Source organism: Macrosteles quadrilineatus, unplaced genomic scaffold, assembly GCF_028750875.1.
Source record: "Macrosteles quadrilineatus isolate MER2022 unplaced genomic scaffold, UCM_ALF_1.0 Scaffold_2__2_contigs__length_208266976, whole genome shotgun sequence".
Classification (NCBI taxonomy): domain Eukaryota; kingdom Metazoa; phylum Arthropoda; class Insecta; order Hemiptera; family Cicadellidae; genus Macrosteles; species Macrosteles quadrilineatus.
The window spans coordinates 78,715,293-78,740,611 of record NW_026542595.1 but is presented as its reverse complement, the minus strand read 5'-3'; the positions used below and the strand labels follow the sequence as shown (position 1 = coordinate 78,740,611).

The 25,319-nt window shown below is 38.3% G+C and overlaps 1 protein-coding gene across 3 annotated transcripts in view; it reads left to right on the top strand.

The window, feature by feature from the left end:
* The window catches only part of LOC128985074 (paired box protein Pax-6-like), an 85,292-nt gene that overhangs the window by 49,971 nt on the left and 10,002 nt on the right, over positions 1-25,319 (top strand). The window contains exons 5-7 of one of the 3 annotated variants that reach the window (XM_054404450.1): positions 12,517-12,742; positions 16,336-16,482; positions 17,545-17,627. In XM_054404450.1, the coding sequence (XP_054260425.1) occupies positions 12,517-12,742; positions 16,336-16,482; positions 17,545-17,627 (456 nt within the window). Of the gene's footprint in view, positions 1-12,516; positions 12,743-16,332; positions 16,483-17,544; positions 17,628-25,319 lie in introns of all 3 variants that reach the window. The other 2 variants (XM_054404449.1, XM_054404451.1) reach the window with 2 other exon arrangements.

Below are 25,319 nucleotides of genomic sequence, written 5' to 3'. Positions count from 1 at the left end.
TAGCTTAAATTTTTAATAAAATATATACAGTAGCTAATTAACTACATTCAGTATAACCAATTCATAGTCATAGTTATAAGTTAGATAAATTCATAGTTTGTAAAACAATAATTGTAACAATGAGTTAATGAACAACTTAGAAAAACATTTTACAGCTAAATGAAGTCTTGTCGCTAATATAAGTTTATGTCTTTAAATAATTTTTTATACCATTTTTCGCACTTAATAACAATTAACTGTAATAATTTCAAACCCAATTTTAAATCACAAACCTGCAGTATAATGTCATCTAATTTATCCGTCTTCTACTCACAATTAATTAAAGAATTAAACACATTTCCCACAAGAGGTGTGCGAAGACAATGTATCGCCACAAACAATGCGATTGCAAGTGCAGCTACCATTGTTGCACTCATTGTTGGCGTTATCAGTTGCACGTTGTGACGTTACGCGCAGCCGCACCCCCTCCCCTACAACACTGAGGGGGGGGGGCACAATCACGTCAGCTGCATAATTAATACAGCTTTTTACATGACAAGTCGGGAGTTACGGCATTAGGCAATTGCATTCACAATTTGCACCACCCGCCGCGTCACATGAGGGGTAGTCGGTTGTCAGTTGTGTTTTTGACGTTACTATGTGACTTTATTAGATTATATTTTTTTCTCGAAAATGTATTTGCATGTAATTCGACTATGTGGAATTACGGGATTGAAGGTTGATCAAATGAATTGTAATGGATTGATAACTCTAATTGGAAAAACATATTTTCAGACCATCCGTGTTCCCACACTAGTCTACGCGGTATATTTTATTTACATCTTTCTTCTGGCCTGAAAGTTTTGTGATTATTGAAAGTATGTGGTGTGTAACCTATCGATTAGTTTTTATGCGTTTAAAGAAATTGTTGCAAATAGGCTATCACTAGTATCATTAGCAAAACAGAAGTTAAACGACGTTTCGAAATATAGATTCTAACCCCGTCTTCAGGTGGGAAGAAATAGAAAATGTCAAACACAGTAGTTGAACAAGTTTTAGATAGGGAAAATTTTAAAAATACATCTGGAGGTAAATGGTCTTACACAAAAAGAGCCTAAAATGTAAAAAAAAACAAAAAACACCATTAATGTATTTCCCCCTAAAACCACCCCGATTGTAGCGTCTGAAACAAAACGTACTGTACGACCTTCCTTTGCATACAGTTTAAATTAACGACGAAAAATATGAGCATGTGTGAGCTTAGCTTATAGAGGGATCTAATTACAACATAAAAAATCTATAGACGATTCAACCAAAAGGTACACATTACCTGTCCGTTGTGAAAGTTTACCTACAATGTCGATGTTTTAAGCGCCGAAGGACTAGTTATGTTGTGAATCAGCTCATCCCCCAGCACTGGTCCTCCCCTCAACTAATATTGTAATCTAAGGGAGAAATGAGTATCTCTGTTTATTTTAAGGAGCAGTAAATAAGGCCGAGTTGCGAGGAGGGCGTAGACGCATTCAGATCTGGTCGAACGTGAAATGCGCCGCGCACCGCACTTCCCTCCGCAGCTGCTGGTCCCTATACTGCAGTATGTGTCGTACAGGGTGATATCTGGACTGTACACTGCAGTATGTGTCGTACAGGGTGATATCTGGACTGTACACTGCAGTATGTGTCGTACACATGGTGATATCTGGACTGTACACTGCAGTATGTGTCGTACAGAGTGATATCTGGACTGTACACTGCAGTATGTGTCGTACAGGGTGAAATCTGGACTGTACACTGCAGTATGTGTCGTATATGGTGATATCTGGAATGTACACTGCAGTATGTGTCGTACAGAGTGATATCTGGATTGTATACTGCAGTATGTGTCGTACACATGGTGATATCTGGACTGTACACTGCAGTATGTGTCGTATATGGTGATATCTGGACTGTACACTGCAGTATGTGTCGTACAGGGTGATATCTGGACTGTACACTGCAGTATGTGTCGTACACATGGTGATATCTGGACTGTACACTGCAGTATGTGTCGTACAGAGTGATATCTGGACTGTACACTGCAGTATGGGTCGTACAGGGTGATATCTGGACTGTACACTGCAGTATGTGTCGTATATGGTGATATCTGGAATGTACACTGCAGTATGTGTCGTACAGAGTGATATTTGGACTGTACACTGCAGTATGTGTCGTACAGGGTGATATCTGGACTGTACACTGCAGTATGTGTCGTATATGGTGATATCTGGAATGTACACTGCAGTATGTGTCGTACAGAGTGATATCTGGATTGTACACTGCAGTATGTGTCGTACAGAGTGATATCTGGAATGTACACTGCAGTATGTGTCGTACAGAGTGATATCTGGATTGTATACTGCAGTATGTGTCGTACAGAGTGATATCTGGACTGTACACTGCAGTATGTGTCGTACAGGGTGATATCTGGACTGTACACTGCAGTATGTGTCGTATATGGTGATATCTGGACTGTACACTGCAGTATGTGAGGTACAGAGTGATATCTGGATTGTATACTGCAGTATGTGTCGTGCAGGGTGATATCTGGACTGTACACTGCAGTATGTGTCGTACAGAGTGATATCTGGACTGTACATTGCAGTATGTGTCGTACAGAGTGATATCTAGACTGTACACTACATTATGTGTCGTACATGGTGATATCTGGACTGTACACTGCAGTATGTGTCGTACAGAGTGATATCTAGACTGTACACTGCAGTATGTGTCGTACAGGGTGATATCTGGAATGTACATTGCAGTATGTGTCGTACAGGGTGATATATGGACTGTACTCTGCAGTATGTGTCGTACAGGGTGATATATGGACTTTAGTATGTGTCGTACAGGGTGATATCTGGACTGTACACTGCAGTATGTGTCGTACATGGTGATATCTGGACTGTACACTGCAGTATGTGTCGTACAGAGTGATATCTAGACTGTACACTGCAGTATGTGTCGTACACAGGGTGATATCTGGCGTTATGATAATAACAATAACTGACAACATTATAAATGTCACGTTAAATGTGGTATAGGCTATATTATATTAAATCATACTAATAATTTAAAGATGGTGAAACCCCATCAGCGATTACCATAGCCTCCCTAATAAAATCATCGAACAGTGCTAATTTTACCACGGCAAAGACATTGTGGACGTCTTTTGTGTGGATGTAAAGAAACCCACGACCCCCTGCCGTTCAACCCCACGTCACCGACAATACCACAGAAATCATCTCCCGATTAAAACGGTGGTTACCCGGACGTGTTAAGACGGTGACACACTATCGATCTTTTCCCCGAACAAGACCCCGAACCGAGCAGGGAGAAGGGAGAAGGGAGGTCGAAGGGAGGATGTTCGATAGTGTGTCACGGGTCCGTACACCGATCAAGACGCCGAACAAGACATCAGGCCGAGCAGGGAGACGAGCGCTCTGGAGGCGGTTTTTTGGCGAAAGATCAAAGAAAAGATCGGTCCGATGTACGGTCCGATGTACGATAGTGTGTCACGGTACATTTTTGCCCCGTACATCGCCGCGAGCGCCGCACCGAGCGGCCGCCTGCGCTAGCATTGATAGTTCTGATTTAATATGGCAAAACTCTTTAATTGGTAAAATAAATAAATGTTGGGTAATATGTTGCCGTTATATATTATAATCATTTAAGATGTAATGTTTGTGGTTTGTTTGGTCAAGGTTGAAAGTGTAGAAACCGTTAAATCAATTATATCAATAATATTAAGGTTGAATTAAGTAATTGATGTTGACTTAAATTCTTTCAAAAATAATATAAACATTAATATTATTAATGGCAATTAAAATGATCATTCTGTAACGTTATTTCAATGAATAAAACCAATAGAAATCAATAGATATATAACCCCCCTCCCTCTTCCACGGCACTGCCTCCGCGCTCTCACTCGCACACACTCTCTATCTCTCTCCAAACTTCCTTTTGCCGCGCTCGGTAGAATTCGTCTGGTCTTGGTCATGTTCGGGGAAATGTTCGGAGTAAAATTTTGCTGATATTTATCTCCCTTCTCCCTTCTCCCTGCTCGGTTCGGGGTCTTGATCGGGGAAAAGATCGATAGTGTGTCACCGCCTTTAAATCCGCCGGTGGAGCCAGTGGGGCGTGTACCCGCGATTGTAGTCCGCGAGCCCTGGGGAGCAATCGTCGCCCTATTTTAATCAAGGTTTTCTGTTCCGATGCAGTCGAACGCAAGGGGTTTGCGATGATCCGCGCAGTCTAATGATCTGACGAGGATAACGACGGTTCCTGGTCATTGGAGCTCAAACTGAGGTCTGCGTCGTTAACCTCTTCAGTACACACCAATGTCACTACAGTGGAGTGATGTCGTGTTTTACGCAGGTTAATCATAATCACACGTATTAGATTTATAATTTTACAAGCTGTTTTCGTTATACCGTATCAATAACGGTTGTTTTCATTATATTCGTTGAGACTAAAGTAGTTGTTTCGATCCTTAGACTTGGAGGTATTAGTCGAAGGAGTCAGATTTTTGTAAACGCCGTGTTGGTACGTCACACTTTAACACATTGTACAGTAATTTAAGAAAACATTTCTGCACCCTTGATGTGATTTTCACATGTTTATTTAGGTTGCCCAATTTCCTTAACATTATTTTCTTAGTTTAATGACTGGTCATTAGGACTTTGCGTATATCATACGTATTCGGTGTGTTTTATTACTTATTCGGTTTAAGTCCTATATATTAGCCTAACAAAATACTTTTGAGATACACTTTTCCAATTCACGTTCATTAGACTACAACTTACAAAGTCCCACAGTGACAGGCTCCCAATGCACCACAGTCGATACCCAACCCTACTCATTACCTCCACAGCCCTAACTGACTCAAAAGATTAAAATTATTCCAGAACATAATTTCCGACAGCTAGGGGCAACGTGGGGTCGGTGCTAGGGGACTCAGATATTAGGCGATTTTACATTAGTCGGCATCATAGCTCTCGTGTAGTTTGTCCAACAAATTTCTGTCCCCTATTAGGCAATAAATAGGGTGCAATCAGCCCGGGGGGAGGTAATGTTGTTACAGCAGATCTTGTAGAAGCGATCGCTCCAGCGACTCCTGTCAATGCCTTATTCGATACGCCTAATTATTGTATTCACGCGGTCCCTATTGTTGTGCTTGTTTTACATATCGGGAACACAGTCCGCTGTGGTTACACACACATACACACGCACTGTGCGTTATGAGGACCGAGTAAATAGAGGATCTTAAGGTTATTATTCCGTTGTGACTGAACACGAAGCGATGTTGCGTTTTCTTCTTCTTCACTGATGACGTGTGAGTTATGTTAAATGGGTTTTGCAAAAAGTGACTTTGCGTAGAACTCTAGTAATAGCTAACCTTTCAATGGGTGGAGATATTAATGAAAAAGAATCTTCAGAATATTTATGTGAAAATGTAAAGCTATTTAACGCTTGTTTAAGAAATTATTATAATCGTGATGGACAATTTCCGCAATTATTTCTTAAACAACACTAACTTACCATTACCCCAATGGAACCTCAATCAAAGTATTTAACGCTTGATATACAAATATTTGCAACGAGCACATGGACATTAAATTCACTATGGTGATGCAGGCGGTTTAAGTTTCGGAAGCGTTGTTATTGGTTACTTCAAACTTTTCGTAAGATGCTACTATCGATTGGGTTTACAGTCGATGTGTTACATCAAAAATGAGGTCATCTAATTCAATAACATGTTACCAGGGTATTTCTTCAGCTTCTATTGAAGAACCCCGCATTGAAAACGCGCAAAATGACCACAAACAAATTAACATTCATAGCTTCCAATTTTTTTTAAATTTCTTTCAAAGGATGACTTTTCAATCCAAGGTGATGCCACGCAAAACCACTTAAGCACTCTTAAGTGCTAGTGTGAAGCTGTTTACATACAAGCCACTTCACTTATCTCAGTTCAACTCAGTATTTCTTGGACAAACTAATTGGTTAACACCAATGCCATGCAGATACCACTCGGTCGATGAAAGAAGTCGACGTTGTGGAAAAATAATGCAATTACATGTCGCTGCGTGTGACGACGGATTACACGTCCTTCGTTACGTCAAGCGTGGGATAAACCCACAAAATAACGTGTCGCACACAATGGCTTGTTTAACACGATCCGTTCTGTTCCGTGGGGGTGCGCGGGTGTGTGAGCGTGTGCGTGTGTGAGGGGGTTTACGCAAGTCGCCCGCTGCCCGGTTTCCGCGCGAACGGTTGCGAAGAATCGCCCGATCAGCTGCATCTGCCATCATTGTTGCCCAAACTCCACGCTCTTCAAGATAGGATTAAGTTATAGGGTGACTCTCAAAAACAGGATCCATTTATCTCACTCGTAGACACATGTTCGGTGGACATCTGGGTCGTATCTGCGACAACGTTGTTGTGAGTGGAGGCGATGACTTGATTGCGACATACACGACACACGCCGGTGACGTCATGCGGTTTGTACTGCACGCTTCAGACGTTACATTGTCGCAAGTTGTCACACAACATTCGTCAACTCAATCAAATCTCCGGATCACCTGAATCCGGCATGGGTACCCAGAAATAATCACTCTGGATATAAATGGTTGGCTAAACTACATAGTAGTTGTGTATAGTAAACTAATCAAAAGGCGAACTGTGTCTTGAAAAGTTGCTGACATATCATAAACGTGACCTACGTTTATATCTGCAAAAGTGAAACGTCGCAGTGAGCTCAGCCAGTTTCTTCTTATTTTTTAAACATAATCACTGGAAATCGGAATTTCAACCATAGTTTACTCTCTATTGTAGTTTTAATTTCTCTACAGAAAAATCCTGAATTGTTAGCATTCGTAGATATTTTAGGAACCATAAATTATCCATAGTTTTCAAGAACTTTCGTTGGTTTTAATTCCTCCTCATTTCCATCATCTATTACTATTCTTTAAGATTTCGCCTCATATGTTTCACTAAAATACAAACAGACAAACAAAAGACCGTCAGTTCAATACCTAATGGTCTACATCAACAGCACTATGGCCCCATTGTCGGACCATAGTAGTTCAAGTGTGCCTGTGTAGTGCTGTAGTGGTCAGGATTACCCAGAATCCTCCACTCCACTACAATGCTCATTCATCCCATTATCCTCCAAGTCCGATTCCGCGACACAATGTCCTTATTATTTCTTACCTCGCAATCCAGTTGCACGGTATAGTGCTGGCTCAGTCAGTGGAACGCCATTCATCGGAGCTCCATCGGTCGTCAATACTCCAAAACATTCCTCCACCAACGTTTTCTCCTTCCAATTTCTGTTTTACTGTTCCTCATTTAGTGGAATTTTACAAAATTGTTTATGCCGTAAATTTAATATAAAGCAAAAATCTTAATATTTTTTATTTAAGTAATATTCTAAAGAAATATGTAATGTATTATTAAACGTAGTCGAATGGTATTTTATGTTTCCATGGTTTTTTCACAATAATAAACACAATATCGATTCGAGTACAATTTTTCAAAAATATTTCACGGAACAGCTGGAACAACTCGTAACGAATCTTAAAAGTGTTTAACATTTCAATGGAAAGTCTCGATCAATTTACTTACTGTAATTAACTTTGGAAATCCATAATTTACAAATTATAGTTGATACCCCCCAAACCTGTAGTCTTAAATGAATGTTCAATATGATTGGATTATCACCAAAATATGTCCTTTTAAAAAACATATTATCTGATTTATTTCCCATTTAAATAACATTAGTATTTTAACGAGGAATAAGGTTTGCTGCTTAAGGGAAGGAAGTATTTTTTGTGGAATGTTAATACTGTAGCTTAGAATGAAATAAATAAACTTGCCATATTTTATGAGAATATATCATTAAACAAGCAAACTAAAACATTTACCCATGAGTATTTTTCATAAGAATAGCATGATAATGTTCAATTGCAGTTTTTCTCCGTAACCATTATGTGTAAAACAAAGCTAAAGCGTTGTAAAACAACAGTTTTGAAAATTTGAATTTTTAAGGGCTGAAAACATGATTTCGGTCCAGGGTCCATAGGTCTTACCCATCGCCGTATGGTCTTACCGTGCCACCTACGATAATAGCTTCATATATACAGGGGAAGTTCACTAAAATCCAAACAATATAAATTAAATTAATAAATAAAATAATTAGTTTAATTAATTATCAATTTACTTTATTGTGTTTTCCCTCAATATGATCCAAATCGAAATCCCTCCCTTAGAATTTGATTATTAAGAATAAATAAAAAAATAAAAATATCAAATAAATTATTTTGTAATAAATTTGTAGAATATTTATCAAAATCAAGTATTTAACTAACCTGTAAACTACTTCACTGAACACAGATGGCAGAGAGACAATTTGTTGAGCGGTTAAGCGGAATGTGTACACGGAATCAATGCTTTGTCGCCAAAACTAACGGAGTGAGTCAATGCTATCAGGATATTGCTAGATTGACGCTCCTCACAGCCAATCACGTGAAACTTACAACTCAGCTGTTACAAATCAGCTGTTGGTGTATTATAATTTACTTAAGTGATAATCACTGATTATAATCCATATCTTAGAACATGACTCCATTTGAGAAGCGTAATATTATTGAAGAGGTATTTTTATTTGAGATATTAACAATTATTTGGTACTTTTATGATATAATATTTTATAAATTAATTTTGGTTATCTAATTATTAAAAAATATATCCCCTAAAACGTTGTGTACAATACTTTAAAACCTTGGTGGTGACCTGACGATTACAATTTGTGCGAGGTTTCAAAATACCAGAGCACAAAATATATGAATTTTTAGGTGGCTTTCAACTACAGAAGTCGATTAAAAAGCCTAATAAAGACTAGTTGAAAATGATTGGTCATTTTGACAGAGCAATAAACAACTTAAAATGAATCGTACCATTGGAAATAGATTATCCGGATGGATTTCGTTAGAATTTATTATAATTTAGCTACATTTAAATATGAAACCTATCTATTTTCATTCAGTCACATATTTTCTTTTTACATGAGATTATTCAAATGATAAAAATTGTGGTTTGCTTTGGCTGACTTGCTAAAAGCTTATCTTACAATTTTTTAAATACCAATTACTACTTTGACATTAACTGAACAAATGTTTAGTTTTTACATATTCAAATCACAACAGAAACCACAGAATGAAAACATTTGTTTTGAGCGGAGGCACCTCGCAGAAATAACCCGTGGCTCAGGGATGATCAAAGATGACCTAGAGTGCAGAACACATGTAATGTAGTCCCTGATGGTTGTAGTGAAGTGTTTGTACGTCAATGTCAATAGTGCAGAGTTATGATATCAATGCGCCAACAGCTGTTCGACCCCACGCCATTACTGCCACGCGACCGACGTTTGTTCTGCTTGATTGTTTTATCTAGATGTAGACTTGAAGTGTCGAGGGTGGACGAAATTGACTACGACTTACTTAGTGGGAGAGAGTGTGCTAAACTGAAGGTGGATTGGGTTTTTTAATGAATCGTGAATTTGTAGAGAAAATATGGTCAAATTTGAAATTTACGTATTTCTACTGTCCACCACATTCATAGGGTGATGTAACTTACTCATTGTAAACATTGAGTGCTCACCTAGCAATTAAAAAGCTGTGGGTTCGATCCTATGAGAAAAGCAAGAAACCCTTTGGTGGTTCAAAACTGGACCAGTTGATCAGCATTGCACATAAGGTCGTGTCGAGAATAACAACAATATAAGACCAGAATATGGGTAAAAAGAAATTGTAATCACAATTTTAGTAAAACGTGAGATAACTCTGTTGTGTTTTACGTTTGCAAAAATATTCGGGTTATTTGTATTTATTTTGGGGAAATGTGTGAAATAAAGACTTCACATAACTATTGTTTAAGACATTTATAAATATTAGAATATGCCGGAAAGAAATTCAAAGAAAGTTCGCAGTTGCGCTCGAACGTTAGTGTATGATTCGTAGATTGTTGGTTTATTGTAATGGTCTGGCAGGTTAAGACTACTCATTTAATCTGTGGTTACAGTAGTCGCATAGGCACGTTGTTGTCCATATAATTGTCGTAATTAAAGTTTTAATCATACAATTTATTATAAATCGGTGGGATCCATTGAACTCATCTTTTATTAAAAATACTTGAAGTTTATCGAGTAAAAATATTCTAAATGAAAATGAGAACGTAGACCAGTTCATAACTTACAAGTTCGATTACTCAATTTCGGAGGGTGGATGATTCATTGGAGTTTTTCATAGTTAATTATCTTTCTCAGTGATTTAACAACATTATTAACGGTTCTTGAGTATTTCAATTAAAACGCAAATGTGCCAGCGGAGGAGTTTAGTGCCAGACGATTGACTCGGGCACACTCGGGCGTGTTCGGCAGTCATCGGCACGCCATCACTCACAAGCTGTCGTCTGCTGACAACAGGGAGCGCGGGAATAAATTATGGCGGGGACGCAACACCTAATCGCACAACGCCGATTGGCATTGTGTGTGTATATACGGGCGTCGAAACTTGACGACCGAAGCGTGGTGATCAGGTCGTCTAGAGATACAAGGGATAGATACATATACAGGGGATATGAGATGTGGGCTAATAAGGGTTGCTGTCTCTGATCTTATAGCTGGGCATATAGCTGGGCAGTAGTGCTTACCTAGCAATCACAAGGTTGCCGGTTCGATCCTGATAAAAACCAGAAACTTTTTAGGGGTCCGAAAGTAGACCCAGCTACCTTTGGTCATTGGTCTTTTACTAAATAGTCCTGGTCAAAGATACATCAAAGCTACAACAGCATCACACCAAAGCCTTCTCTAGAGGTGGCTATGATCTCATTCCATCCTTCACTCATATTTTGGTTTTGGTTGATGAACGCCCAGTTACGTATTCAGTCTTCATCTCAATTTGAAATTAAATGATGATGTATTAACCAAACATCTGTTGTAGAATTTGTTGAATAATGCCAGAAATGCGAATATTGTTGATTATATTAGAGTTTCGACAACAAACAAGAGGCAAGCTGTGTTTTGCTGTCTCTACACCAACAATTACAGCGTATGTTTTGAGTTCTTGATGATAAACAAGTTCTTTTCACAATGAATTCTCCTTATTCAATAAAGTATATTGCACACCTTCCTGTTCTTGAAACCTCATTTAAAAAGAAATTGTGTTAGAACTTAATTTCTTAGCTATAGCTTACGGACACCTTATTATTTAAATGATGAAGGGAGTTGGGCTAGTGGTAGAGTGCGCGGGTTCGGTTACCGAGGTATCCAGTTCAAATCCCGCCAATCACCAATGACCAAGCACCAATAATGCGACTATAGTCTGTTTCTAAATATGCAAAACTGTCTCGGACTAGAGCCTAGCGTTCTGGAATGTAAATGAGCAACAATGATAAAAGCACTGAAAAGCTCAACCTCTCGTCATGATACTGGCATGTATTGGCCGGTAGATGGCAGATAAGTCAGTAGCATCTCCGTGTGTTGTGTTGTGATGGGTTGGGGTCCGTACAATTGCCACGATACCATCAACCGCCGGCTTTTGTGCGGCCCCCTCCAAAACGCTCCCCCGATAACTCCGCTTTTTGCCAACCTCCGCCTTTCTCTCTTTAAGCGCACGCCTTTAGAGACATACTCCCACTCTGATGGGACCCAGGTACTTGAAATGATTTGGAGGCGGATTATCTGTTTCGGAAATAGACCATCTGCTACACTGAACGACTCACGGCATATGTAGGCCTTATGTAGAGGTCTTTTCGTTGTGTGAATTATTCTATGTCTTTCTAAACAAAAATTGAATTTTAATGATTACAAATTAACAAAGTATAAAACATTCCCTGTACATCTTAAACAGTTTAGTTAGTATTGCCTCACAATGTCTGAGCTACAAATCGTTTGGTACATCGATCAAAGATTTTACCAGTGACAGTTTACGCTCCAAGAGACATGTATTCGGAAGAATATGGGATGAAAACGCTTATATCCGATACCAACCGAACTAGTTTGCATAAAGCTAAACATATGTTTCACGAAGTGTGGGTGCTGAGCAAAAGCTCCTGTGTTGTAGTTCCTTGAGAAGTACCGCTTCAAAGTATAGTCTCCATGTCCGATGTTAATGACGTTTAAAGTCAAGCTAGCTCGACAAAGTAACTGCATATTAAGTTATTCTACGTTCTATGCCTTACTTCTTCAAGACTATTCCCAAGGTCTTCAAGTCTCAATAATGTATCTTGTAACGAAAATATTCTTCAAGAAGTTTCGATTATGAGTCAGTGCTCACCTATTATAGTTGCTGGAAGATATTTTAACGTTACTTTAATCACAATTTTTATGACGTTTATTTGTCTAGCCAATACGAACTGCATTGGATGTTTTTCTTCAGCATTTGTATGTTTAACCTCTGATCCTATGGCTCTCAAGTCTTCATACACTGTGTTCTGCAGGTATCCTCCATCAACCGAGTGTTACGGAACCTCGCCGCCCAGAAGGAGCAGCAAGTGTCATCCCAGAACGAGAGTGTGTACGACAAGCTGAGGATGTTCAACGGTCAGACCCCCGGCTGGGCGTGGTACCCTGGTACATCACCCACAGCTGCCCACCTGGGTCTGCCGCCCAACCCGGCAGCCGCCCTAGCGCCTCAGGTCACCCGCGACGACATCCCCAAGAGAGGTCAGTGTCTGTAGCGATAAGTAGAGCTTGTGTAAAGGCTTACATCACAGTGAACCCCCGCTTTAACAATCAGTAGACAAGACTTAGAAGTCACTACATTTCAACGTCAGGTTTCAGTAAAAGATAAAAATTTTCAACAGAGTTTGGTTTATGTTTTCAATAATAAAAAAACTACCACTAACCAGTTTGCTTTGCTGATAGTTGATTTGGGGGTTGGCTGTGTTATGTCTATAGTGCCTTTAGGTCTGTTTACGGTATACAAAACATTTTATATGGCTATTATATTACACGAGGTGGGTTGATACAAAACACTCTGTAACGAGACTGTGTCTTTTAAGACATAAACAAATTTGGAACAAAGTCATCTCTAAAGAGAGTAATGTTGTCAAGCTGAGTGTCTAGGTATTCCTTAGACTCCTCTTCACCTTAGATTAAGCTCTCGAGAGACAATTCAATGTGATTAAAGAGCGTTCCGAATTGCTCTGGAAGAATCACCCGCTTACTTTTAATCAGGAGTGAGTAACTCCAATGTTCCCCGAGACGGTCGGTTATTAAACTAAACGTCGTCGGCAGTAAGGGTTGTCCAACTTTCTCTAAATTGCTTTCTTCTACGCGACTCGGAAGGAAAAAGAGACCGGAGGCGAATCGGATGACGAGAAGGCGAAGACAAGGAGAGGAGGAACATCCGAAATAATAACGTTTCAAAGTTACCCCAGTCTCGTGACATGCTTCGCTGCGTCGCTCCCTACCCTTGAATGGCGCTTCAAATACACTAAACTTTGTTGACCACCCCCACCCCCCTCCTCCTACATCTACATAACAACTCAGACTTGACTCTCCTCCTTGTTCAGCGGAGTTTTGACGTCTATTGATTAATATAACTTTGCCTCTCGCTTCCGCGAGTTTCATACCAGATTAAATTGAACTCCGAGCCCAACGGCTGAGAAAATCTGGCAGGCTAAGTTGGGCCGACTCTCGACCCTTCAGGCAAATGTTCAGGTGATAAACACAGCACGCTTCACGTCACCTGACGCTCGTTATCGCGTTTACAGGATAGATTTGCTAATCAACAAACAATCCTCTTTTCAACACTAATTTTACAAGATTATTAGTGATTTTAAATCACTTATTCGTATCAACAGTTTTTTTTTCTTTTATTTCTAACTATTAGCTATTCAAACGCTTAAATCCATTAAATTTAAGTCCTCAATCATTTGTTGATTACAAAATATGTTTAAACGACACTGTACAGTGATTAAGACTTTCTAACTTTGTCTAACATCAATCTTCACTCCCAGTAGTACAAGTGTACAAGCCCTTGTGCAGACAGTAGGATTGTGTCATACATGCGTGCATTCCCAGCACTCAGTGCTTGATCCGATGACCATCCACTCTCTGCCAGATTAGATCCGAGTGCCACAGTAAAGGGCTTTACTAGGACCATTAACTACTGCAAGGTGCGCTAATTCACTGCACTCTACCTGGCCAAGCTTCAAAGGATAAGTCCCTCGTCAACCGGATGCGCTTTACGTTTTCGAATAATGTCTTGTTGTGCACGTTGGATTATTCTGCAGTATTTTCATGGAATTAATATATTTAATTGCTGGATTCATTTTGAGTTATCTCTTAAACCTCTTTTGTATCACGAACCCTAATTGGTTAATGTAAAGAATTACAGTTCTCGAATCTTAAACAACAAAAAATAATAGTTTAATTTATACAGATTCTAGATTGGTAATTCAAGTTAAATCCCAACACCAATATTGAGATTTTCCAAATCTAAAATCGGTCATCAAATCGTCGGTGTTTGCAGTTCACGGCGGCGGGGTAGGGCCAGGGTGCTCTCTGCCGGGGAGGGTAATCTAATCTTCGAAGCTCGGGGCGCAACTCAAGACGTTCTCGTGATGAAATTTACCACTAACGCAATTACGACCTCACCAACTCGTGGGCGGGGGGGGGGCCCGCCCAGTCAGACGGAAATTATGTTCATTTCTACAGAAAAAAGTTGTAATCGTTCCTCAGAGAATGGGCGCAATTTTGAACCGGGAACATAAGGTAGTGACATTACTTTGGAAATATAACAATTCCGCGGGCGGGACTCGGGGCAGCCATGTTTGAAATTTATTGTAAATTGCATCAACCACAATAACAGACGTCTGTAATTCTTGAGACGAGTTTCTTTAGGAACTCTCTTTAGCCGCTTCCCGTCTTTGTCTTCCTTCTTTACTCTGGAAATCCCTTAAATACTGGTGATTGTTTGAACAATCGGGTTTGTTTTGATAATGACAGATACTGCATCAAAATCTATTAAAATAGCAGTTAAAATCATATTCACATAATGATTTTAATTTTAAAAATATGTCTTACGTACCTTATCCTTTTTAAGGTGAATTTTATTTCACATCAAAATATTTATCTAAAACACAATGGTCTTGAAGTGCTTTCAAATATATCGTCAAAATTCTTCTGCTACAAAATATTGCTTTTCAGTTTCTTTCCATCGAGTAAATTGTCCCTCCAAAAATCGACTGCATTCACAATGCATTTGTGGTAATGTAATGGTTAATTCAGACCTAAGAGCCTTCTCACCGCCTACGCAGACTACACGAGGACTTAACCATTCTTAATCCCTTCGACCAGGTCAAACAAGACCTAATAGCCCTAACTCGATCTCCATTAGACCCAGGTCCAAGCTGCAGCTTCACTCACCGTTATGTGTTTCTCGCTCTAGAGTTCGTAATTCCCCTGAATATTTATTTTATTAAAGTTCGAACTGTGGTAAAAAGTCCATTTTGTTTTAGTTTTAATTGTGCATGATTTATTAGTTTTAATACTTATTATATTTTTAATTATTATGAATTTTAATTTGTTTTCCAGGATTACATTCTAGATTAGATTCTATTTTCTTTATTTGCTGTTTGTGCGTCCCAAGGCCCTTTTTGTTTGATCATTTACACAATTTTTTTACTCGAATGTGATCAATTCATCAACTGCTATTACGTGATACACACAACAAACTATAAATACAAATAAACATACTTATAATTTTTTCGTAATGTATACTTAAATCACGGTGCTCATTGTAGAATTTGCATTACACTAAGTCAATTGAACACTCTTGGCGGTTTAGTATCAAATAGTCAACGTTATGTCAATAGTCGCTTACAATCCCTGCTATTCCCGTTGGATAAATCATTTTAAGAATAAACTTGACAAATAAATGATAGTTTAATTTCAAAAATTCCAACTCATTTTACAATTTTTAATAATCCCTAAACCCTTGATTCCGTACTGAAACGAATTCACATACCTTTTGCGAATCACCAAGTAGCCTTAACTTACACAATCACCTTCAACTCCAGTTTGACATGTCCCTGCCACCCTCGAAATAAGGAATAGATTTAGAGCCTAGAATCACTGCTATGTTTGTGTTTTATCACTTTGATAGAATAAGACGGAAGAGATTACGAAAAGGCTAAGGAAATTATCGAACACCCTGAAAGTAACCAATCCGGAAGCTAGTTCGTCATCCCTCCCGTCTTGTTCTATGCCTTTCTTCACCGGAAGTCTTAAGTGGCGTTTTCCCTCAGGAGATATGATCCACGAAAACACATCTGACGGCAACTCAGAACACAACTCATCAGCTGATGAAGACTCCCAGTTGAGGCTACGGCTGAAGCGGAAACTGCAGCGGAATCGCACTTCCTTTACCAACGAACAAATAGACAGCCTGGAGAAAGGTACTTGAATCATGCTTGAATCTCACATCACTAAGGAATACCTACACTCTGTCTTGGTACTAACAACCTGTGTAGTGCGATGATCTTAGCTTACTAACTGTAGTGGTATAGAGGTTGGGGATATTTAATGGTTATTTTATAGGTTTAAACTCGTCACTAGTAATGGTTATTCCTTGTTGACTGGTAAAATGGTTGTGGATATAGGCTTACTCTTAAACTGATCTATCCGACAGGACCGTAAAACAGCCTATATGGAAGTAATCTCGTACTTTGTTACTTACTAACTGTGGTTTAGTGGTAGAAGGTGTTTGAAAATGATATTTTGTTGTTTTTTATCAGTTTGTAACAGAAATTAGTGAAGAGGGCATTTCTCATTGTATGGTAATATGTTTGGGCTCTTTTTCTAAAAAAAAGACATAATCTAAAATGAAACAACCCTTACGGTGTGTGATGACAATGTACGTTGCCATAGGTAAAACATAATAAAACGTTAATTTTGTGGGTTTATAAACTATATTCGTTGTGGGGTTTTCTCGTTGCGTTTCAAACTGTTTGGGTGCACTCTATAAAAATTATAACAACCAAAATGACTGTAAAACGTAGCATGTTTTTCTAATGTTAGAGTAACTTTAATCTTGTTATTCACCAACTAACTAGTCGTAGAGTTAAAGTAAAAGCATAAAAGAAATACCTTCAACCCTTATAAAAGTAAACGCTAGATATGTCAAATTTTTGAGAATTGAACGTTTGAATAATGTTACCTTTCTTAATTTATGTAAGCTCTTTATTTACCTATTAAAATAATTAAATAGGGTAGCAATGCACTAATAAAACCAGTCTTTATTTTCAAGTAGATTTATAACAAGTTAACTGACTGGTTTAAATACTGCGATCGATCTCTCCTTACCCGAGATGATGAAGTATTTTCTTGAAAGTCTCGTCTAAGTATTCATCATTACAAAATCAATCCATCAACTCAACTAATATTTGGTTCAATTAAATTTAAGTAAAATTGATTATTTATTTTGTTTAAGATTTTGTTTTGATTTATGTTTGTTATAGAGTTTGAGAGGACACATTACCCAGACGTGTTCGCCAGAGAAAGGCTCGCCGAGAAGATCGGATTGCCAGAGGCTAGAATACAGGTTGGATTCTTAACAGTTTTTACAATATACCCTTGTTTGATAAGTTATCAAATCCTAAGATATTGTGCAAACTATAAATTCAATTTTTCTTGCACATTGATATGTGTTCCTTTTAGTCATTATTTTGATCTTGTTGGTTCCTCTCCTGTCCAGTAAATTCTTACTAGAACCTTTACATAGCTAGAAGATTAAACGTGTTAAAATGTCAATGGTCAACAATGCATTGCATTTCAACGAAAATGTGCTTGCTTCATGCACTTGCTTGACAATTTCAGCTGAGTTAACATCATTGTTAACTAATTAACTGTCTTGCACTCCATCTTTGAAGAAATGCTCTACCCAAGAACTCCCCATTGTCAAAATGACCATTAAATTAGGTCATCATTTGTGTTTAGTACTGAAACCATGTTTTTTATTGAAGCAACTATTGGATACGGAAAAATGTGTGACACCTTTTGAAACCGTGCTTCATCTTTTTAAGCTGTTGGTAACTGAAGTCACGAGTTGGGGAAGTTCTTGTACATGTACGGAAGCACCTAGCATTGTTGTTAGTTGAAAAAAGTGAAGTCTAAGAAATTTGGTATTAAATTACTGCAAGTGTGTGCTATGAGCTCATGCATACTATGAACCTATTTTTGTTTCCATTATATATGATGTCTCCCTCTTCCTCCCCCATTTTCTCTTTAACTCTCTCTCTCTCTCACTCTCACCCCCACATATTCTCTATCCCTCTCTCTTTCATTACCCTCTTCCTTACCCATATTCTCTTTCATTCTCTCACACTCTTTCATTCTCTCTTTCTCTTACAATAACAAACACCAACTTTCAATTCTCATTCACATGTACCCCTCCAATCACAAATACCATCACACTCGCACATAAATGAAAATTTTCAATTTCATTTCAATTCTCCATAAAATCCTCTCCTTCCATAACTACTGACTTGTGTTGTCCACATCTTTAACGAGTCAAAATCTGTGTTTGTGTGTGTACAAAATGTTAATTTTGTCGTATGCAACTGTGAATTTCTGTACACCAATCCTAAAGAGTTGCACACCTAACTTGGCGCACTTCAACACAAACGCAAATCCAACCCTAGTCAGCTAATAAACCTCGACAATAAGCTTTTTAGCGATTCATGTCAGATTTCAACTCCGCACAAAGCCGAACCAGATCAAACACAGAAGAAGTTGACGCGAAGAGCGAATTTGGCGGGTACAATGAGGCGACAGAACGTAAAACTGGCGGGAGACTGCGAGGATTGAGGTGACAAAACGTGAAACAGCTTTGACGCGCTAATTGCCTGAGGAGCAGAACGCGTTGTTATGCGCGTAATGCGGTAAAGTGCCATAGGTGGCGCTCGTAATTAGATAAGCTTTTGTGTGGCGGAGGTAGCTGCAGCATTCATACCATCGGAGTTGTTTGATGTGTCTTGGGGAATATCGAATCGACGACACTTAAAAATCACGGGAATCGTGTTTGAATGGGAGAGATGAATGGCTGGGAAACACTACAAGCTGATAAAAGCTGGCCTGAAAATAGTGTAGAAGTCGAGCATGGTAAAAGATTAGCTGTGTTTGAACGACAAAATTACTTTGGCATTATGACATTGGGAAATAGTTTAAATTGTAATGGTAATTGCTTTTGGAATATAAAAAAATCTAACATGGTTAAGCATTTTGAGAGGGAATATTCCTGCAAAAAGAAGCTATTAAGGATATCTGCTAGGCCTAAAAGTTCCCAAAAGTCAGACTGCCGTTCATGAATAATAACCTACCAACAGTAAAGTAATTTTGAAGATACTGTATTTGCTATACAAAAAATCTAAATGAAATTAGATCCTTTCAATTGAGTAATAAAGCCCTACTATCTGTTGAAAACTGAACGTAAAATGAAATCCTTGTTTATAATACTCCGTGGTTTCTAATTGCACAGTAATTCAAGCAACAAACGAGCTCACGAATTGTTCCAGAATCCAAGTTTAAATCAAAGAATCTGTAAAAGAGCGAGAGTGGAGGGGATTTGAGCTAATTTCGTAGATGATTACAACGACAAATTAGGGAGACTGAAGATGAATCGCGTTTATCTGTAATTCAAACGAGCACAACGAACCGACGACAATCTGGGGGCGTCAGGGGAGGAATTTATTAAAAACAACCGCCAGAACCGCGCGGCGTTGCAAGAACAACACTTTTTAATTCGGAAAGCAATTCCGCGCCAAAAGGATGTAAATGAAAACAGTAATGAAAGGGTGCGGGAACAATACGGCATACATATAGATGATTCCGCAAAAAATGTTCGGGAAAAATTACAAAACGGCGGGAGAAGAAAAGCAACAAAAATAAAAAGAGCATCCGCGGTGATTATAAAAACAGTAGACGCGAGGGGGTATTGTTGTAAACCAAAATGAAGCATGGAGCACGGAGCGCGCGCATTAGCATTTTTGTGAATACACACAGACACAGACATACAACCAGCACCGGAGCGTGAACATGCCCGACAAAGCAAGAAGGAAACGCGCATATCTCTCCTCCCTACCCGACAAACGTACTGTTTTAATTTTCAGAATTATTTTTACCTACAGCACAAAATTGTTCGTCGGTCTGGAAGATATTAGAGTTGCTGGGTTTTTGTAATTTCGCTTCTTTGTAATCACCGAACGTGTTTTCGCTGTTTTAGTTGATTAATTATTTAGACAATCATTTTCTCCGTGTAAACCGTGTTGTACCGGGTTTTCGCGGTGCGGTGTTTAGATTCTCGCTTGAGCGTTTTTATTCAACTTTTTATATAACAATAGGGCATTTTATTATTATTTTTATTGAGATTAAATACGTAACACATACCGTATGTATTTCTTGTAAAGATGAGCAATGAGCATTGGTGATACTGTGTGCTTATTGTAATATAAACAGTTGAATAAAACAAAATAATAATTTCATCAAGAATGAGTATCTATTGTATAAGTTCTGTGTGTATTACATAGGCTTACATGTAGATGGTGAACATTATGAGTCTATTAAGGCTATACAATTCGAACTCCATACAGTTAAAATAGTTCAGAGCAAATGCTTAAAGAATTTCTGAAGATTTCACCCGTGTGGTTTGGCGGAAACCCAGAAAGGACCAAAAACAACTTGCTAACGATAGATGACAATGAATTAAATTTCAAATATTTTTTTGGAGTTTGAATTCCACTATAATGAAATCATTTCCATGATTTTGTAGGATAGGCTCGTACTTAAAAACCTGAAATTGCTGTAATCGTTGTATATTATGAACGCTACTCTACTACTCTCACCGAAACATCATCCTACGACAACTATTTATACCCGCAACACTTTTTTGCAAAACGAAAACTATATCTTACTACACTGTACCGATTTAGAATAAAAGAAAATATATTTATACTCGCTTAACTATTTGCAAAACTAAAACTATTTCTTACTATTTAATGCCGTTTTATAGGGGATTGCCCAACTCCGCGCAGTGGTCAAATTTAATCCGAGGAAAAGTTTTATGGCCCCCGAAGGGTTCAGCCCAACTCCGCGCGGTGGTCACTTTTAGGGCCGATTCCAACTCCGCGCGGTGGCCACTTGTAATATTAAGGTTAGGTACCCGTCAATTACAGACCCATCAACAAGTGTTTGAGACAGGGTAAAAGTGTGAAATGTTAATAGTTAAGTGTAAAATAAATGCATTTGACAATTTAATCAAAATATGTTCCTTTTACAGGAATTTACAACAGTTTACTTATTCGCCATAAGAATAACATGAGAATTTAAAAATAAGAATTCTTTGGCATTTTTTCTGTAACTATTATGGCGCTTTTACGCTTCGATATACTGAATTATTTGTTTTTAAGCTTTACAAAGTGGTTTCAAAAGAAATTTCAAACCGTTATACTTTCATAATATATACATAAGCCCCCGTTCACATGGTTCAATCGTGCTGGTTTGTGAACTCGTTCGAATAAACGGTTTACACGTTCACACCAAATTTAATCAAAATCAGATCATTTTGCTCGAGTTATCGTGCTAACAGACTTACATATATCCACATAAAATATATATACCGGTATATATATATATGAATTTGAACGGATGGTGTTTTCGGCCTTTGGGAAATAAAAACGAAAAATTTAATCAGTGAGTCCAGGTCTTACCATGAGACCTACGGTAATAGCCTATTCCCTATACAGGGTGATTGATATAAGTGTGCCAGCCGTTTTATTCGAAAACCATAAGAGATATCAAAAAAAGTTAAAAGGTAAGTGCCTTGGATGTTTTATTTAAAAAATTATAGTCAAGCCAAGAAAAATATTTTAGCCACCATTTTTCCAATATGGCCGCCAACTTTGATTTTTCTTATGGAACATCCTGTATTTCATGATGTATTCTGGTAGAAAATGTAATTTTAAGACGATTTTATTCTTGTAATTATTTTCACAAACCTAACCGTTTCAAAGATAATAATGGTTTAAGTTGTGAAATTTTGAATGGTTTTAGAATAAAACAGCTGGCATGCTTGCTTAGGCCTTTATCGAAACTCTTTCTCATGCAAAAATTTCAAAACTCAACCATTATTATCTTTGAAACGGTTAGGTTTATGAAAAAAATTACAAGAATAAAATCGTCTTAAAATTACATTTTCTACCAGAATACATCATAAAATACAGGGTGTTCCATAAGAAAAATCAAAGTTGGCGGCCATATTGAAAAAATGGTGGCTAAAATAATTTTTTTGACTTGACTACCATTTTTTTAATAAAAAATCCAAGGCACTTACCATTTAACTTTTTTTGATATCTCTTATAGTTTTCGAATAAAACGGCTGGCACACTTATATCAATCACCCTGTAAATGGGAAATCCGCTAAAACGTTGGCCTGGGTCTGGATTCAATGAAAACCCTCTTCATAGACGTAAAATTTGCCAATTTTAATAAGATGTAAAAGAAATATGCTCGTAAACCAATTTCAGCCAATTTTTTCCCCAATTTGAGGTGTATAGCTAACTGTTTTATGAAACAGAGATTACAGCCAATTTGTTGAAGCAATCTGTGGTTGTTTACAAGACTAACATTTTTGAATTTGGTACTCAAGTTTATCAGTAAGCTCATAAACCCAGTGCTAATGTGAATGATTGAGTATTGTAGACTTTGGAACATATAAATTTACAGTCACTCTTTCTCACGGGCTTTTTAAAACTTCTTATATTAGTGGTTTTAAGCTTCGTCTCCTGTTTTGGGTAGGCATATACCTTTTTACTTTCCCTTTCTTATAAATGATTAAAATATATCATAATTTCAAACTTAGAGCACAAACTCTCATCCGTCAGGGCTGTGAGAGCCAAAATTGACCACTGCGCGGAGTTGGGCATGTGACGCGAGGGACCCGAAGTGACCACTGCGCGGAGTTGGGCAGTCGGTTTTGACAGATTTCTGACCACCGCGCGGAGTTGGGGTAAGCCCGTTTTATAACTAGAGAAAATCACATTGTTCATTTTGGTAGCGCATATTGTTTCGAAATAGTAGCACTGAATTTTGTTAAAATTGTGGTACACACTTACGAAATAACGGTAAATTCACTTACATCCTTTTCCTTAACTGCAATCTTAAAATTAAACAATTTGACCAATACACTAATGTCGTACTAATAACCGCGCATATATCCGCGGTCGGCGGATATATCCGTCAAAGGATTGTCAATGGATTAGGAGATCAAACGCACCGCCATCTGGCTCGTATTTGTTTCAAGCAAAGTTTTGATTTGTAACGTTTGAATGCGCCATTGAAACGGATTTCAATCACGTGTTTTTGATGTGGCCGACTTCATCTGGATAAGTGATCTAGCTTCATTTAGATAAGTACCCCCCCCCCCTCCCCCCCGGCGGTCGCCAGCGCCATTTTATTTACCCGTGTTTACCGAGAATATCGTGTTAATTGGAGGACGTTTTACACATTTTATTCGCGTCACTGGTCCGCGTTTTTTCTCGTGGTTTTGTTATCTTTATTTTTATTCACGCTTCACGTACTTGTTTGTACGTTAAAGTGCTTCACCGTGTGAGCTGAAAAATTATATGCTCAAAAATTGAACGAGTCAACTATTGTAAGACTCGTGCTCTTAATTTTCTAAATGGATGTTCATAGTGGCGTGCATGCATCGAAAACCCACTTTGATACAAAAGTTGTTGTTTTATTTGGCCTATTTAGTCAAAAGTGATACATAGTTTAACTGAGTGTTAATGATTAAATTATGATAACCTATTTTCTGCAGTTTACTTAAATACGATTATAATTAGGTCCTTGATACTAACCAATGTCTTCTGTAAGTATAAAAAAGAATCTTATACTTTTTTGAAATCCCTTCTCCCACTTTGATAATTAACTGTGGGTTTAGTCAATAAATAAAGGTTTAGGTCAGCAGGTAAAGTAATCTAACTCACTTCTAAGGGGAAAATATGACATAAACTTTGATGGGAAATGTGTCTAGAAAAAAAAATCGCGTTACAGACATAATATTCACATAATATCGAAGGTAAATACTCTCTTTTTACCAAAACACCACAACTTTCCCACGTCAATCTAGGAACGGAAAAATAAAACAAAACCTTTAGTTTTATTAAAATATCAAACGCATGTTTCGATTAAACAGTCTTCAATTTGACATCGTTTAACTTTGAATGATAAAGATTTCCCCGCCCGACGTAAGGTAGGTTTACTTCCTCGTCTCACGATGTCAATACCAATACCAGCCGCAGGTAAGGGGGGAGGAGGAGGGGGGGCTTCAGATAAAGAGTGATTAGAGAGAAAGACGGGTCTAATCCCCTCCAGCGTGGGCCACTTAGGTAAAATCAATAGCGGCAAGGAACGGAACGGACCAAGGCGGCAAACGACCCTTGAAAACATGCGTCAACAACCGATGTTTGCCCGGCCAACACCCCCCCCCCCCACATTACCTGCCCCCCCCCCCACAGGTTACGTGGTCACCGTGGTACACTGACTAACTTTGTTGTCCTACTACTTTACTGTCACATCTCAGATGTTACAACTTTAACGTGGGGAAATAGTCGTTGAGTAAACCGGTGGATAATTAATCAGGCGAAGACTAAATCGTTATCTAAATCGTTTTGTTAAAGATGTTAATTACTTTTCGAAGTCACCCACATTGAATTCACCGCCAACGATCTTTTTCATTGCGAATCCGATTTTGTCCCACCTTCATATTTTTAGGACGCCAGGTTTTCACTTTAAACCGTTTCGCCCATTAAGGCTAGGCCTGAGGGTTACTGCATTGCATTATCAGTTAGCTAAAAGTCAATGGCAATTTTCGGGATTCGAACCTGGGACCTCGAGGACCGAAACTGCACGCTTTACCAATTGACCAGTTACTTCCCCAAAAATGCAGCCACTGAAAACTATATCCATATAAGGGCTTAAAAGTATGTTTAGAAACGTTTTACAAATATGACACTTCCCTTACAAGGTGCTTCGATACCATCAATCAGTGCACAAAAAGACCAACCATTCAATTTGCTCGGCTCCTATAAAAGCCGATACCGGGACAAATTGCATCAATTTCCTAATCCCCTCCACATAACTGCCACAATAAAACGACAATCGCCAAAGGAAATCCACTCGGGCGAGCGACACGTCGCAAACAGACGAATAATAGCGCAAAACACATAAATCTGGT